The sequence below is a fragment of the Heterodontus francisci genome, chromosome 10 (assembly GCF_036365525.1).
Source record: "Heterodontus francisci isolate sHetFra1 chromosome 10, sHetFra1.hap1, whole genome shotgun sequence".
In the NCBI taxonomy this organism is placed as follows: Eukaryota; Metazoa; Chordata; class Chondrichthyes; order Heterodontiformes; family Heterodontidae; genus Heterodontus; species Heterodontus francisci.
The window spans coordinates 47,334,708-47,350,853 of record NC_090380.1 but is presented as its reverse complement, the minus strand read 5'-3'; the positions used below and the strand labels follow the sequence as shown (position 1 = coordinate 47,350,853).

Below are 16,146 nucleotides of genomic sequence, written 5' to 3'. Positions count from 1 at the left end.
AAAAGTGTTACTTTGCTGCAGTTAGAAGATGCCAAAGATCTGCGTGTGTAGTCAACACCAAAGATGAAGTATGTAAGCAGCAATGGACTTTTTGTTTTTTTTTATTACCCACTGCTTTTTACTGCATGTTTCATATCAGTGCACTCACCTGATGACAAAGGTGCAGTATAAAATTAGCTGGGGAACACTGATGTGCTTTTAGACCATCAAGAAGAGTCAATCTTGCTCTTGTGTTTCTGTACTACAACTCAAACCTCCCTCTGCCTGTTTGGAAATCTTACTCATTTTATGCCCTCCTACTTCTGAGCTGCTCTTCTTTAGTTTTCCCACAGATTACCACCCTGGAAACTCTGCTCTTTAATCTACTTCCGCATTATTCTCTTTGCAGGAACCCGATGCATATGAACTGTGATTTTTGGTGGTACCCTTTCTCTCTCTAAAATCTTTGTGATATCTATTATTACCCTGGCACCCGAGGAGCACCACACCTATTCCATTCCCCTGCCTACAGAATCACCTACTATACTGTGCTTTTATTCTTCACATCTCTGTCCTTAGCAGCCACTTGCTTCATGTGGTTGCTTTTCTTTGAGTTGTTATCCTCATCATACATATTTAATATTGAATACCTGCTCATCAATTCAACACTTTCAGAAGATCCCTGCACTGCTTCCTACATATTTTTACAGCAAATGTGACAGCAAGTCAGAAATTGTGATCAAGCAGTCAGAGACACTTGCTGCATATGTAAACATCGCAGACGGGCAAAGCATCCAGAACCTCCTAGATAGCACAGATACTGTGTATGGTTCCTGTTGTCAGTTACATAGCACCATACAAACTGTTGAGTATGGGACCCATGCCATAGGCAAGCCCAGCCACTACCTAACGACAGACTTAGTGTAGTGCTATCAGTGGAAAGGGATCCCTGAAATACCACACAGGGGCAAACTATCAAGCCTGTGTCATGTACTGGTCCATCACCTTGCCAGTGATCAAATGGAGTCAGGTGCCACATTGCTCTGTCACTTGCTCACAAATTCAATTTTGAAACTCTACATTTGCTTCATATTTGTCTGGCACTTTTACCCCTTTATTACCCCCACACCCCATCACCGCCCTCTCCCACCAACACCTAGCCTTGACAAAGGCTAATAAATATTTAAAATCCATCTTGAAGCTTTATAAATATTTATAAACGCAAAGGGAAGCAACCACATGAAGAAGGTGGCTGCTAAGGACAGGGATGTGAAGCATGAAAGCACAGCATAATATGTGATTCTTTATAACCTACATCTTTAACATAATAAAACATTCCAAGGCACTTGTTATGAAGTTGCTTCCATTTTTTAGATTTTTGAAATACCTGAAGAGATGCTGGACTTGTTTTTTATTGAAGGGTCACTGGAAGGACAAAAACAAACACTTACTGGAAGTAACATATCTTAAGTTAAACAAACAGAAGGAGCCTTGCTGACTATCAGAGTTGTTTACAGAGAAGTGACATATCTAAATTTATGGTGGTCAAGAGTTGATTTTGTTTTTGGATATTGTTTGGAGTTCAGTTGGGGTGCAAGCCTGCTAAGAGACAGAGGCTGCCAGCTCACCCTGTTCCACCTCTATGAAAAAGTCTGAGAATACAGTGTGAGAACTGGAGAAACTGATGCAGCATTTCTCCTGAGAAGCTTCTTCACGACTTTCTCTTGACATTTCCTGAACGAACTGTTTCTGAAAGATCCCAGTGACAATTGCATGTGTCTGGTGACACCTGTCTACATATACCCGGAGCCCAGAACAACTGGAACATTCCATATCTTATCCTTTTTCCTTCAAGAATTAACAAATATTTGGCCAAAGTATTTTTATTTTTGTAAAATTGATCTCTGCAGAGAAAGCTTCTTTATTTTTTCTTTAACCGGTGTGCGTGCACACGCGCACATGTTGGGGTTGTTTAGAAGGGAATATATTTATACTTTCATATTTCAACCTGTGTGTTAATAAGCTTTGCATCTTTATTGAATGAGTCTTGTTTTATAATAAATTAATAATTTTGTTGTTTATAGGTAGGTATTAAGGAGCGTCTTGAAGGAGGAAAGGGAGGTACAGAGGCAGAAAGGTTTAGGAAGGGAATATCAGAGCTTAGGGCATAGGCAGTTAAAAGCATGATCATCAATGATAGAGTAAGGAAAACTGGGTTGTGCAAAAGGCCAGAATTGGAGGAGCGCAGATATAATCAGAGGTTTTTAGGGCTGGAGGAGGTTACAGAGATAGGGAGGGGTAAGGCCATGGAGGAATTTGAAAACAAGAATGAGAAATTTAAAATCAATGGGTTGCTCATCTTGGAGCCAATGCAGATCGGTCAGCACAGGAATGGTATGTACGAACAAGTTTAGGTGTGAGTTAGGATATGGGCAGCAGAATTTTAGATGGCCACTTTCTGATGGCAGGTAAAAGATGGGAGGCTCACTAGGAGGCTACTGGAATAGTCGAGTCTGGAAGTAAAAAAAAGCATGAATCAGGGTTTCAGCAATAGATGAGCTGAGGTGGGGCAGAGTCGGGTGATGTTATGGAGGTGGAAGTAGGTGATCTTAGTGATGGCGTGCAAATGTGGTCAGAAATTCATCTTGGATGTTTTGCTCAGCCTCAGACAATTGCAAGGGAGAGGGATGGAATTGGCAGGTAGGGACCAAAGACAATGGTCGGAATTTTACCCTTAGTGGACGGGAACTATCTACCGACTGAACAGTTGGTGGCAAACCTGCCTCCGCCTGGCCTGGGTATCTGATCTACATTTTGCGGTCCCCAAGCCTTTAATTGGTCTGAGGCGGGAATTTCACCTCATTGAGGCAGTTTGTCCCGCCTAATGGAGCTGCCGGCCAATCAGAGGGCCAGCAGCTCTCTGTCCCAGCAGCGCCACGGGGAGCGGTGGCCATTACTGGGACTGCAACCCAGCCATCTCAAAGATGATGTCGGGGCCCCTGAACCAGCTAAGTTTTTGGAGCCTCGTCGGGGGTGACCGATCGGGCCCCGGTGAGGCAAGGGTGGTTGACTGGGGGTATGGGGGTGCGTGTTGGGTGCTGGGGGTGGTTGGGGCAGCGGGGGCAGCCCTCTATTGGGCACAGGGTATTTGATCATGATGGCACCCCCCCAAGCCGTCAGAGAACCGCCTGCCTTTGTCAGGCGGATTCTCTCGGGTCTGGGCTGCCTGACTGGCCACGGGTAAAATCCCTGTGGCAGCGGGCAGAGGCCCTTAAGTGGCCACATAAGGGCCTTGATTGGCATGGGGCGGGCAGGCCGTTTTTTGCAGCCGCCCTGTGTAAAGTGGCGGTGGAGGCGGGAGCAGGTCAGGAAGGGCCCCTTGAGCCTTCCCGCCACCTTCCCGCTCTTTGGGGGCACATAAAATTCTGGCCAATGATTTTGTTCTTCCCAATAACAGACACCCTATGGGATTTAATTGCACTGGATGATTCAGATGAGGAAAATTTATGAGGTGCAAACAAATGCAGATGCAATAGCACCTAAGCTATTTCACTGCTGCCCTGGAATCCATATCTATAGACCCTGCACAACTCTGGGCATATAATAAGTATAGGTGGCATCCATGTGAGCATCAGGGCTCTTCATATCAATTTCTTGGCAGACATGAACAGAAAGCGCAGACTGGGTGACCGCTTTGCGGAACATCTCCGCTCAATCCGCAAGCAGGACCCTGAGCTTCCGGTTGCTTGCCATTTCAACACTCCCCCCTGCTCTCATGCTCACATCTCTGTCCTGGGATTGCTGCAGTGTTCCAGTGAACATCAACGCAAGCTCGAGGAACAGCATCTCATCTACCGATTAGGCACACTACAGCCTGCCGGACTGAACATTGAGTTCAATAGTTTCAGAGCATGACAGCCCCCCATTTTACTTTCATTTTTAGTCATTTTTTCTTTTTTACATTTTTTACAATCTTTTTTTTGCATTTATTTCATTTCATCTTAGTTTGTTCAGTTTGCTTACCCACTTTTTTTTTTCAGGTTTGCACTTGCTGCTGTTCAATATTCAGTCCGTTAACACCTAATCTGTACTAATGCTTTGTCTTTCAACACACCATTAACATATTGTTTCCCTTTGCTCCATGACCTTTTGGTCAGCTATGTGGCCTTGTCCAATCTACACCATCTCCTTTGTTATCTCTTGCCCCACCCCCACCTCACTTGCTTATAACCTGTGACTTTTCTAATTCTTGTCAGTTCCGAAGAAGGGTCACTGACCCAAAACGTTAACTCTGCTTCTCTTTTCACAGATGCTGCCAGACCTGCTGAGTGGTTCCAGCATTTCCTGTTTTTATTATGAACAGAAAGCTTATGCATTCAATTACAGATCGGGTGATATCTGACTACAGAAACATTAGTAGCTTATCCAGGAAGCAGCCATGATTCCCTCATTCTGCAGCAGTCTGAAATGTAGCAGTATTTGTGAGAAGACTAATAAACACAGTCGATGGCTCTGACAACAGGGCGAAGCGCTATTGACCACATTAATTTGATGAAGCCTGGATGCTGCAGCCTCTGGTTCCATTGTTTACCTTCAATCTCCATCTTCAAGAAAGGTGTATCATGCAGCTTTGGTACATTGAATGACTAGATGCAAATGACAATGGTTATGCCCAATATTTCAAACATTACTGCACAAAGGTTGTGACAGTTCCTAAATTAGCTTTGTGCCGTGGTTGATGAACCCGCAAAAATGTGAGCAAAACTGAGTACAGTTACTTTTGCCATCCTCAGCACACCAGGAAGTACTGTCCTCCTTTGCAGTCATGAAGGATGGATCTGGACGACACCATTATCTTTATTGGTGACCGCGGTGACTGCAACAACTACCGCGGAATATCCCTGCTCAGCATAATGGGGAAAGCCTTCGCTCGTGTCGCCTTAAACAGGCTCCAGAAGCTGGCTGAGCGTGTCTATCCTGAGGCACAGTGTGGCTTTCGAGCAAAGAGATCCACCATTGGCATGCTGTTCTCCCTTCGCCAGCTACAGGAGAAATGCCATGAACAACAGATGCTCCTCTACGTTGCTTTCACTGATCTCACCAAAGCCTTTGACCTCGTCAGCAGATGTGGTCTCTTCAAACTACTAGAAAAGATTGGATGCCCACCAAAGCTACTAAGTACCATCACCTCATTCCATGACAATATGAAGGGCACAATTCAGCATAGCGGCGCCTCAACAGACCCCTTTCCAACCGAGTGGCGTGAAACAGGGCTGTGTTCTCGCACCTACACTGTTTGGGATTTTCTTCTCCCTGCTGCTCTCACATTCGTTCAAGTCTTCAGAAGAAGGAATTTTCCTCCACACAAGATCAGGTGGCAGGTTGTTCAACCTTGCCCGTCTAAAAGCGAAGACCAAAGTACGGAAAGTCTTCATCAGGGAACTCCTCTTTGCTGATGATGCTGCATTAACATCTCACACTGAAGAGTGTCTGCAGAGACTCATCGACAGGTTTGCGGCTGCCTGCAATGAATTTGGCCTAACCATCAGCCTCAAGAAAACGAACATCATGAGACAGGATGTCAGAAATGTCCCATCCATCAATATCGGCGACCACACTCTGGATGTGGTTCAAGAGTTCACCTACCTAGGCTCAACTATCACCAGTACCCTGTCTCTCGATGCAGAATTAAACAAGCGCATGGGACAGGCTTCCTCTGCTATGTCCAGACTGGCCAAGAGAGTGTGGGAAAATGGCGCACTGACACAGAACACAAAAGTCCAAGTGTATCAAGCCTGTGTCCTCAGTACCTTGCTCTATGGCAGCGAGGCCTGGACAACGTACGTCAGCCAAGAACAACGTCTCAATTCATTCCATCTTCGCTGCCTCCGGAGAATCCTTGGCATCAGGTGGCAGGACCGTATCTCCAACACAGAAGTGCTCGAGGCGGCCAACGTCCCCAGCATATACACCCTACTAAGCCAGCGGCGCCTGAGATGGCTTAGCCATGTGAGCCGCATGGAAGATGGCAGGATCCCCAAAGACACATTGTACAGCGAGCTCGTCACTGATATCAGACCCACCGGCCGTCCATGTCTCCGCTTTAAAGACGTCTGCAAACGCGACATGAAGTCCTGTGAAATTGATCACAAGTCATGGGAGTCAGTTGCCAGCGATCGCCAGAGCTGGCGGGCAGCCATAAAGGCGGGGCTAAAGTGTGGCGAGTCGAAGAGATTTAGCAGTTGGCAGGAAAAAAGGCAGAAGCGCAAGGAGAGAGCAAATGTGTAACAGCCCCGACAACCAATTTTATCTGCAGCACCTGTGGAAGAGTCTGTCACTCTCGAATTGGCCTTTATAGCCACTCCAGGCGCTGCTTCACAAACCACTGACCACCTCCAGGCGCTTACCCATTGTCTCTCGAGACAAGGAGGCCAAAGAAAAAAAAAGATCCTCCCACATCATGCACTTGGCTCCTATGCTTCCACACCAAACACCATCAGTCTCCTTTCATCCACCTCTTGCAGCAGGATCTCCAACCTTTCAGCATCAACCAAAGCAGTGTTGACCAATGTCTCCACTGTACTATTAGAAACAATTAGTCAACTTTTCTGTCATAACCAAGCATCCCCTTTAAATGATGAAGTCCACTCCTTTAAGAGCTACCGCATGATGGATTTTTTGCACCCACCTGACCTCCAATCAAGTACGCTGTAGATCAAACCCTCGAAGCAAGCTTTTCAAGTACCACTAGCCTATTCAAATTAGATGGAGGGACTCAGATTGGGAAGTTTAACAGACACACATTGAGCTGTTGGCAAAGGCAAGACTATACCAGTTCAAAATTATTTGGTTAGAGGGCTGTTTTTAAACTTTGAAGTGAACAAAGGAACCACTAAAGCTGCTGTCAACATGATAAGAGTGCAGCTAACTTATTTATTTTCTTCCCTACTTATGGAGCTATTTGTGTTCCTTTCCCCTGTTCCTCCAAAGGATAGAAATTTCCACTTTATTGCTTCTTTGCCCCTATTGTATCATATGCTATCGACCAAGAGTCAAGATCAGGATTCTACACTGTGTTAAAGTTTATGTGGCAGCTTGGCAGGGTTGATACAATTCATCACATTAAACTGTTAAGGAGGTGGATGAAGAAAGGCTATCTCAGTGACAGTGAATAACCAATGTTCTTTCAAAAATGCCATTGACTCATGATTCATTGACACCTGAAGTGACAGTGAGTCATGATGTTCTTTCCCACAAAAGCAAAGGAAACTTATAATTAATGAGACTTAGAAGATATACAACAAGGAGAAGTGGGATGGTAGTCACCAAAATGCATGTGCTGATCCTCATACTTGCGACTACCAGTGCAAATGAGGTATCAAATTGGCATGTCATGAGCTGGTGGGTTTTGCCATTCAACATGACCACACTCTTTCATTTTTAAATTCTTTCTCTAGAAATGGACATTGACAAGGCTGTTTATTGTCTATCCCTTGTTGTCCTGAGAAGGTCATGGTTAGCCTTTTAAGTACCATACAACTAAGTGGCTAGCTCGGCCACTTGAGAGAGCAGTTAAGCGTCAACCACTTTGAACTGGAGTCACATATTGGTCAGACCAGGTAAGGATGCCAGGTTTCCTTTCCTAAAGGGCATTAGTGAACTAGTTAGGTTTTTACAACATTTTTGCAATATTTTTCCCAACCCACACCCACCCCAACCCCAATTTAAAATAAATTGAGTTCAAATTCTCAAACTCCCATAGTGGGATTTTAACTTATGTTATCTAGTTTATTAATCCAAGGTTCCTGATTGCTAGTCCAGTTACATAATCAATAAGCTATCATACCCAGGTGAGATACCAAAGGAAGAGGCAAAGGATAATAATGTTGGACATCGCCAAAGTTTAAAGGAGTAAAAGATGCCAGGGTAAATTCAGATGTGATGATTACGAGCTACCAAAAATTTGTAGGTTGTAGGAGGAAGAAAATCTGAGGGAGATAAGAGTTCCACAGTTTTATATTCCTGGAAAGTAATTTATTAAAGTAATATGTACAATGATATCAAAGTCCTTCTTCAAACACAGAATGACAATGGACTTCCAAATAGAGGATACTGGAGGCAAGAGTCCTGGAATCATTCAATAAACAATATAATGCTGCAATGGGCGGGGTAATTATATAGGGTATCTGGATGGATAAACTAAGATTTGTGTAATCACCTTGTGATCAGGTTTGACAGCCCTTTGCAGTTATTATAGAAGTTGATTCAATTCAGGATATGCTGCTATGGGATAACAATCTCCTGAAGTTTCAATGATGAGAAAGGAAATTGCATATGAGAGATCTGATGGAAGATGCAGCTGAGAGAAGTTTCCTGAGCAGACCTGGGACATGAGAGAAAAAGTGGGTACTGAGATTTATGTATCCACAGTCTGTGTAACATTTTTGCAAGATGAGGGTCCATGCTGTGAATTGAAATGTTGGATGATTAATGGAAGGGGAAGGTATATGGTACATTATGAAATGATGGTCACAAGTTTCATCTTTAGTCCATCTCTCTAGTTACTTCCCAGCATTCGCTTCAACCAACCACAGGGTGGTGTGCAAAGCACATTCTATTTATCACCTACCACAAAAATACCAATAGTACATGATGGCCTCAGTGTTACTTTTACTCAGATCAACAATGTTCCAAAACTAATAGCTACTTCAAAATTACAATTAGCATCCTTTTATTTTTGGGAACTTCAAAGAGAAGATTTGCCAAATTGAATTTAAAGGGATTTCACTCTACTGCTGTTAAGTTTAAGCTTTGTGCTAATCATGCAATAATGGGAGACACACCTGGGGATGAGAACAAAATCCATTGTTTTCTTCGATGGATTAAGTAAATTTTTCTATAATCCTGTACCCGGTATTACATGGTGAACGAAGAAATTCAAAGCTTTGGGAGAAAACAATGTCTTTGAAAAAAAAAGACCCTTCAAAATGTATTTTACTTTTTGTTAAAACAAGTATAAGCTTTGCTAAATTAATTATCTAATCTGTTTTTTGCAATGCCATGTATTATTCAAGATATTCTGTTCTATAATGAGGAATTAGGAAAAATGTATGTTTAAACAGGGACTAAATGGGAGGCACAGTTGCCATTTTAGCTCCACTCTCAAAGTGGACTCATATTTCTAACTGCAACCAATAATTGCTCTGTTTACTTATACCTATTTCATCCTTTTCTCCCCCATTGCATTCCCAAAATTGAACTTTCTTCATTTTTCTCAGATATGATAGGCTGAATGGCTTCCTTCTGTACCATAAATTTTCTCCGTTTTTATGATTCTGAAAACCAGGAAATCATTATTGTGCACTGTCTATATATTCCACTGTCAATCCTTCTCTATTTGCAAGTTCAGGAGCAAGTATACAGGACAGGGTGCAGGCCATTGAGTAGGAGCTACCCTTCGACACCACTCTCTGATTCAGCCAAAGCAATCGTCTTTGGATTTGTCCCATAAAATATGCATATAGAGTCTACTATTTCTCAAGAAGGCAGTTACAAAAGTTTGAAGTGTCCTACAACGAGGACAAGGATGGCTCTGTCAGTAGCTGTCACATCAACTGCTATCTTGCATTTTTATGCTCTTGTGACTTCTAAGCAACAGCAGGAGATATTGATGAAGTGCACAGCCACAACATGCAGGTCACAGACAACTTGTTTTCCCGGTTCAGTGATCGGATTCATTTCTCCATGGAAAACTGGCATTAACAGGAAGGATCCCTGTTTTTTTTAACCAAATGCATGGATGACACACATGGCCATACAGGCCCAGTCGCTAATGCCACCTACTTCAGGAACACAAAAGCATTTTATGAAGGTACAACTGACTACAGGTACAGTGTCATGCACAATGTTCCCTTAAAATTTAGTGTGCGATCCATTTAAATTTTTTTGCTGAGCCACATTATTTATCCCGGAACAAGGCCTCCGTGCTACCTTTCAGGCTGGTGCATGGCCATACCCACAAACCTGCATAGCTTAGCGGGAATACTGGTCATGCACACTAGTGCATAATTACCTGGTCAACTAATCACCAACATTGCCCAGGGCTGGCAATTAAGACCCACAGAAAAAAGCATTTCTTCACATCTATCTTGCTCTTCTCCATTGTAAATGAAGTGTCAGCAACAACAACTTACATTTATTTAGACTTTTTTAACCTTGGGAAATAATAAGACACATGACAATGTTGTAAAGAAATCAGATGTCAAGCCAAAGGAGATATGGAAGAGGCAGCTTTTAAGAAAGTTTTTCAAGTAAAGGAAGTGGTGAGAGGGAAGGCAATTGCAGAGAGTGAGGCATTGGCAGTTGATGACATGACTGCCAATGATGAGGTAAGCAGAGTGACTATGCACAATAGACTGCAGTCAGGGGAAATGAGAGCATGATGAAGGTTGAAGAAATGGAGGAAGTTAGGAAAATAGGAAAGGACAAGGCTATGGACAGATTTAAACAAAAGATGAAGCTTTTAAATTTGAGCCATTACAAAACTGAGAACCAATATAGTTCAGTGATGAGGAGAGTGATGAACAGGCATGGCTTAGTGTGGATTAGAATAGGGACAGCGGAGTGTGGGAGGCCAGCTGGGAGAGTCTGGAGCTGACAAAGCCACGTATGGGGGTTTCAGTGGCAGATGGGCTGAGGTAGAAACAGAGGCAGATGATGTCACCTAGCTGTGGGGTGGGGGGGGGGGGGGGGATGGGGATGGGGGGCAGGTCAGAATGTGGTCTTTGTGTTGGGAGAGTCAGAAACACAGCTTGGGATGAACAGAAAGTTGAGGTTCAAAAATAAAGCAGTTGCTAGGAAGGGGATGTCGTCATTGGTGAGGAAACTGAGTTTGAGGAGGTGGTGTTGGAGTCTTTCCAATGTTTAACCAAAGGAAATTGAAGCTTAGCCAAGACTGGACGGCAGGCTAGCAGTGGAGAAGTCAAGAGAGGAAGTGGAATATTAGAGCTCGATGTCACCAGCATACATGTGGAAGCTGACCCCATGACTACAAATGATATCGCCCAGAGGGAGACTGTAGATGAGGAAGAGGAAGGAGACAAGGATAGATTCCAGAAGTAACAATGTGGAACTGGAAAGAGAAGCCATTACTGGAGATGCTCTGCCTAGAATTAGAAACAGACGTGTAGAACCAAGCAATGGCAGTCCTACTGAGCTGGACAATGGAAGATAGGTAAAATAAAAGCAAAATACTGCGGATGCTGGAAATGTGAAATAAAAACAGAAAATGCTGGAAATACTCAGCAGGTCTGGCAGCATTTGTGGAGAGAAAAACCGAGCTAACATTTCAGGTCTGTGGCTTTTCGTCAGAACTGGCAAAGGTTAGAAATATTATAGGCCAACCTTTGCCAGTTCTGATGAAAGGTCACGGACCTGAAATGTTAACTCGGTTTCTCTCTCCAAGATGCTGCCAGACCTGCTGAGTATTTCCAGATATCATATTTAGATTTAGAGATACAGCACTGAAACAGGCCCTTCGGCCCACCGAGTCTGTGCCAACCATTAACCACCCATTTATACTAATCCTACACTAATCCCATATTCCTACCACATCCTCACCTGTCCTTATATTCCCCTACCACCTACCTATACTAGTGGCAATTTATAGTGGCCAATTCACCTATCAACCTGCAAGTCTTTTGGCTGTGGGAGGAAACCGGAGCACCCAGAGGAAACCCACGCAGACACAGGGAGAACTTGCAAACATTTCCAGCACTTTCTGTTTTTATTATGGAGGATGGGTGTCGGAGCAGAATGGTATTGTTGACCTTGTCTAATTTTATGCCCTTGGATTTGAGGATGTGAAGTTTGGGGTCATAATTCTAAACTTTATAGGATTAAAATCAGCTGAGGGGAAAATATGTTTGCCATGAAGATGATTCAAGCATCACTCGACAAGAGGAGTAAGAATGGTGTGCCGTGGGGCTATGCAATACAAAGGTAATTGATGTAGATACAGTGGACTCAACTAAACATTGGATATGTTGGAGGAGTGTAGAAGGTCATTGATATGAAGAATGAAAAAAGCGAAGAGTGAACAGACCCCTCCAGGTACCCAAGAAGTGGCAAGAAAAGAATGATAAGATGAACCATGAATGACAACACAGTTAAGCAACTTGAAAGAAAACTTGAAAATTTGAAAGATAACCATGAACAAGCTGCTGCCAACAACAGAAAAAAGATCATTGAAATGCAATACCAGAATGATGTCCTGTATGCAAAATAACTTGGAGAGCCAATGTGCTTGTATGGCTTCTGTCAGAGCACCATTTTTTTTTTAAAGGTCCTGTCCTTTGCAGGGGAAGAATGAACAAATGCGATAAAGAATGTCATGCCTTAATTACTTGCATTTAGGAAATCAAAAATAGGATGGCTCAATTCCTCTCTTACTTTGCATTGGGAATGACATTTTCTCAGTTCTGAAAAAAAACATAGATGTTCTCCTGATTTGCAATCCAACTCGAAGTGAATAGGCTTCTGACATACCTGAGCTTCTTGAGGGACCTGGGCTGCATCAATTCTGTCAGCAATGTATGACGTTAGCTGTTTGTCAATCAATGCGAGAGATTCTTGGATTAAACGAAGGGTTTTGTCTGTCTCCTGTGCTGATTGAATGCTCTGCTCAAGGACTTTTTGTCTTCTTACAGCCTGGAAGGGTCAGGGAAAAACAAGTCATTAACACTCTCTGCTTCATCTCTCGCATCAGCAGAACTCCAAGATCTTTTGAGAAATACAATAAGCAGAAATTTATTGAAATAAGAGAAGTTTCTTAGTTGTTTTCTGTTCATTTCAATTCCATAATGTTCTATGGAAAAGTGGAATAATTGGAATGATTTTCCAATTGAAGAAAAAAACAAAGAATGGGTGCTAACCCCTCTTTGAATAGTAATGTGCTAACAGTCAAATGCTCTCAGTCAGCTCATTTGCATCATTAATCATAGATCCAGGTCAAGTGTAAAGAGCATACTAATGGCAGGAAGGAAAAATAACATACAAGTAAAAATTAAAGGGCTGTGTCACAACTGGGGGACAAAAATTCATCAGGTATCTCACCGCATTACAAGTTTGATTACATTTTAAAAGTTCCTGATTGTCTGTAAAGCACTTTAGCATGACCCCAGGATGTGAAAGGCACTATATCCAAGGAATTTCTTTTGTGGCAGATTTTCCCACTGCTGAGAAGATTAAAATGATATGAAGGAAAAGGAAGATCACTGTGCAGATTTAAGGCCAGAGCTGACCAATGTTGCCATGAGTTGTGTCAACCCTATGGTGCATTCTGGTGAAAGCAGTTTCCCAAAGCTTTGCCAGGTAAGTGTAACAATACCTGCAAATATGATTGGTGGTTTGTTAGCATATGTGACTCATAAAACTTTGCAGTATGATCGTGTTCTTGTGCTTCTTCTGTAGAACATGCAGAAAATAATTAGTAAAGCCTTTACACTTAGTTTTGTCACTGCGTTTGCTGCCACAATCTACCTGAAAGGAGGTGAACATCATGTAACCATTGATGAACATCCCTACGCTTTCTGATGGAGGGATGTCAGTAATGAAGAAACTGAAAACGAATAGCCAAGAACACTTTTGTGAGGAACTGCTACAGTGATATATATTAATGACTTAGACCTTGGTGTACAGGGCACAATGTCAAAGTTTGCAGATGATATGAAACTTGGAAGCATTGTGAATTGTGAGGAGGATAGTGTAGAACTTCAAAAGGACATCGACAAGTTGGTGGAATGGGCAGACAGGTGGCAGATGAAGTTCAATGCATAGAAATGTGAGGTGATTCATTTTGGTAGGAAGAACATGGAGAGACAATATAGAATAAAGGGTACAATTCTAAAAGGGGTGCAGGAGCAGAGGGACCTCGGCGTATATGTGCATATGTCATTAAAGGTGGCAGGAAAGGTTGAGAGAGCGGTTCATAAAGCATACAGTATCCTGGGTTTTATTAATAGAGGCATAGAGTACAAGAGCAAGGAAGTTATGTTGAACTTGTACAAGACACTAGCTCATCCTCAGCTGGAGTATTGTGTCCAATTCTGGGTGCTGCACTTGAGGGAAGACATGAGGGCATTGGAGAGAGTACAGAAAAGATTCACGAGAATGGTTCCAGGGATGAGGAATTTCAGTTATGAAGATAGAATGGAGAAGTTAGGACTGTTTTCCTTGGAGAAGAGAAGGCTGAGAGGTGATTTGATAGAGGTATTCAAAATCATGAGGTGTCTGGACATAGTGATAGTAGTGATATGAGTAGCAATAGGAGTAGATAGTAATAAACTGTTCCCATTCAAGAAAGGATCGAGAACGAGAGGGCAAAGATTTAAATTATTTGATAAGAGAAGCAAAAGTGACATGAGGAAAAACTTTTTCACGCAGCGAATGGTTAAAGGTCTGGAATGCACTGCTTGAGAAAGTGTTGGAGGCAGGTTCAATTGAAGCATTCAAAAAGAAATTAGACAGCTATATGAAAAGGAGGATTAAGGGGAGAAGGCAGGGGAATGGGTCTGATGGAATTGCGGACACAATGGGCCAAATGGCCTCCTTCCGCACTATAACAATTCTGTGATGTCCGGATGATAAGCTGCCAACCACAACCATTGCCCTTTGGGTTAGGTATGACTCCATCCACTGGGGATGGGGGCGATTGGAGATTCCCTTTGACCCCATTTTTCTAGAGCTCCTGATGCCATACTTGATGTCAAGGTATTCAACTCCTGCACCCTTGTCTGGATCAAAGCTGTGATATGGTCTGGTATTGAATAGTTCGGGCAGAGCCTGACCTGACCATCAATGAGCAATCTACTGGCAAGCAGATGACATTTTATAGGATTATTGATGAGTTCTATCATTCCACTTATGATTAGCAATTGACCTACATTTATCAGCAATCTTCCACATTATTGGGTAATTGTCAGTGTCATAGCTGTACTTGATCATTTTTCTTAGGTGAGTGGCTAGCTCTGCTGTGCAAATCTTAAGTAGTACGGCTGGGACAAATCTAATATGGCCAATCATTGCGCTAACAGGCTTCTCCCAATCATCAGCAGAGTGATCGACAAAGTCATCAAAATTTCCATCAAACTACGTCTGTTTGCCAATAGCTTGCTCAACGATGGTCAGTTTGGGTTCTGCCAAAAATATTTGGTACCAGACCTTATTGCAACTTTGGTCCAGACATGGAGATTCTTCTTCCCACCCCGGCCCGGCAAAAATGTACATCATGTGCAATATCCATGAAAACCAGGGTCTCCACCTCTTTTCCTCAATACAAATGCCCTGAAAACCAACACAAAAATGAGGAAAGTTTGCACCAATGTATCTCAAATACTAATAATTGTTGGACAGCACAGGTATATTTCCCTTAAAAATACAGAAAGCCATTCCTGTTAGGTGCTGGTCTGATGCCTCCTGTCTTGACTTGATTAGGTCATCCAGGTGAGCTTCACAATTGCTCACAGAACACGGTGACATCCAGCACACACGCAGAAAAACAAATTTGTCTTATAAAATTTTATGGATCTATGATTTATTTGACAAATTGCTAACTATTCCATAATTTCGTGACAGTATCATGGACAAATAAAGCAAGTTAAACAGAGTTTTGTTTTGCTTCCTCTTTCAAATTTTTTTACCAGGAAAAAGAATGGGAATTCTGGTTTCGTCAATCTGATATTCCATCAAAAGAGCTTAAGGGATGAAGATTCTCAGTATATGCAAGCAAAATTGATTTTGTGTGCTACAGGATTACCAGTTCTTGTGCACTAAGCAATTTCTCACACATTAATTCCCTAGCTTTTCAACTTTCACAGGCATGGCTATTGAATTCAGTGGCTTAGTTCCACAATTTTTTATTTTGCTCAGTTCATTCACTGCTTTGATTCTAAACACATAGATGATCTACTGAATATTTAACTTTTTTTATAATGTCAAATTTACAGTGGAATGAAGAAAAAGGTCCCAATGTATCTTTAATTTAACTACTGACTTATTTAAGTAAAACAAGAAGGAGACAGCACAAAGATAATGGGAAAGATTTTTGTCTTTACCACTGGGTAGTAATCTGGCAGAATAAATTGTCCACTCTTCATAGAACTTGCTTAA

At 42.5% G+C, this 16,146-nt stretch overlaps 1 protein-coding gene across 7 annotated transcripts in view; it reads right to left on the bottom strand.

Moving 5' to 3' along the window:
• The window catches only part of dmd (dystrophin), a 1,950,296-nt gene that overhangs the window by 1,190,894 nt on the left and 743,256 nt on the right, over positions 1–16,146 (bottom strand). For all 7 annotated transcript variants that reach the window (XM_068040560.1, XM_068040554.1, XM_068040555.1 and 4 more), the window contains one exon: positions 12,526–12,687. In XM_068040560.1, coding sequence (XP_067896661.1) covers positions 12,526–12,687 — 162 coding nt within the window. The remainder of the gene's footprint in view (positions 1–12,525; positions 12,688–16,146) is intronic.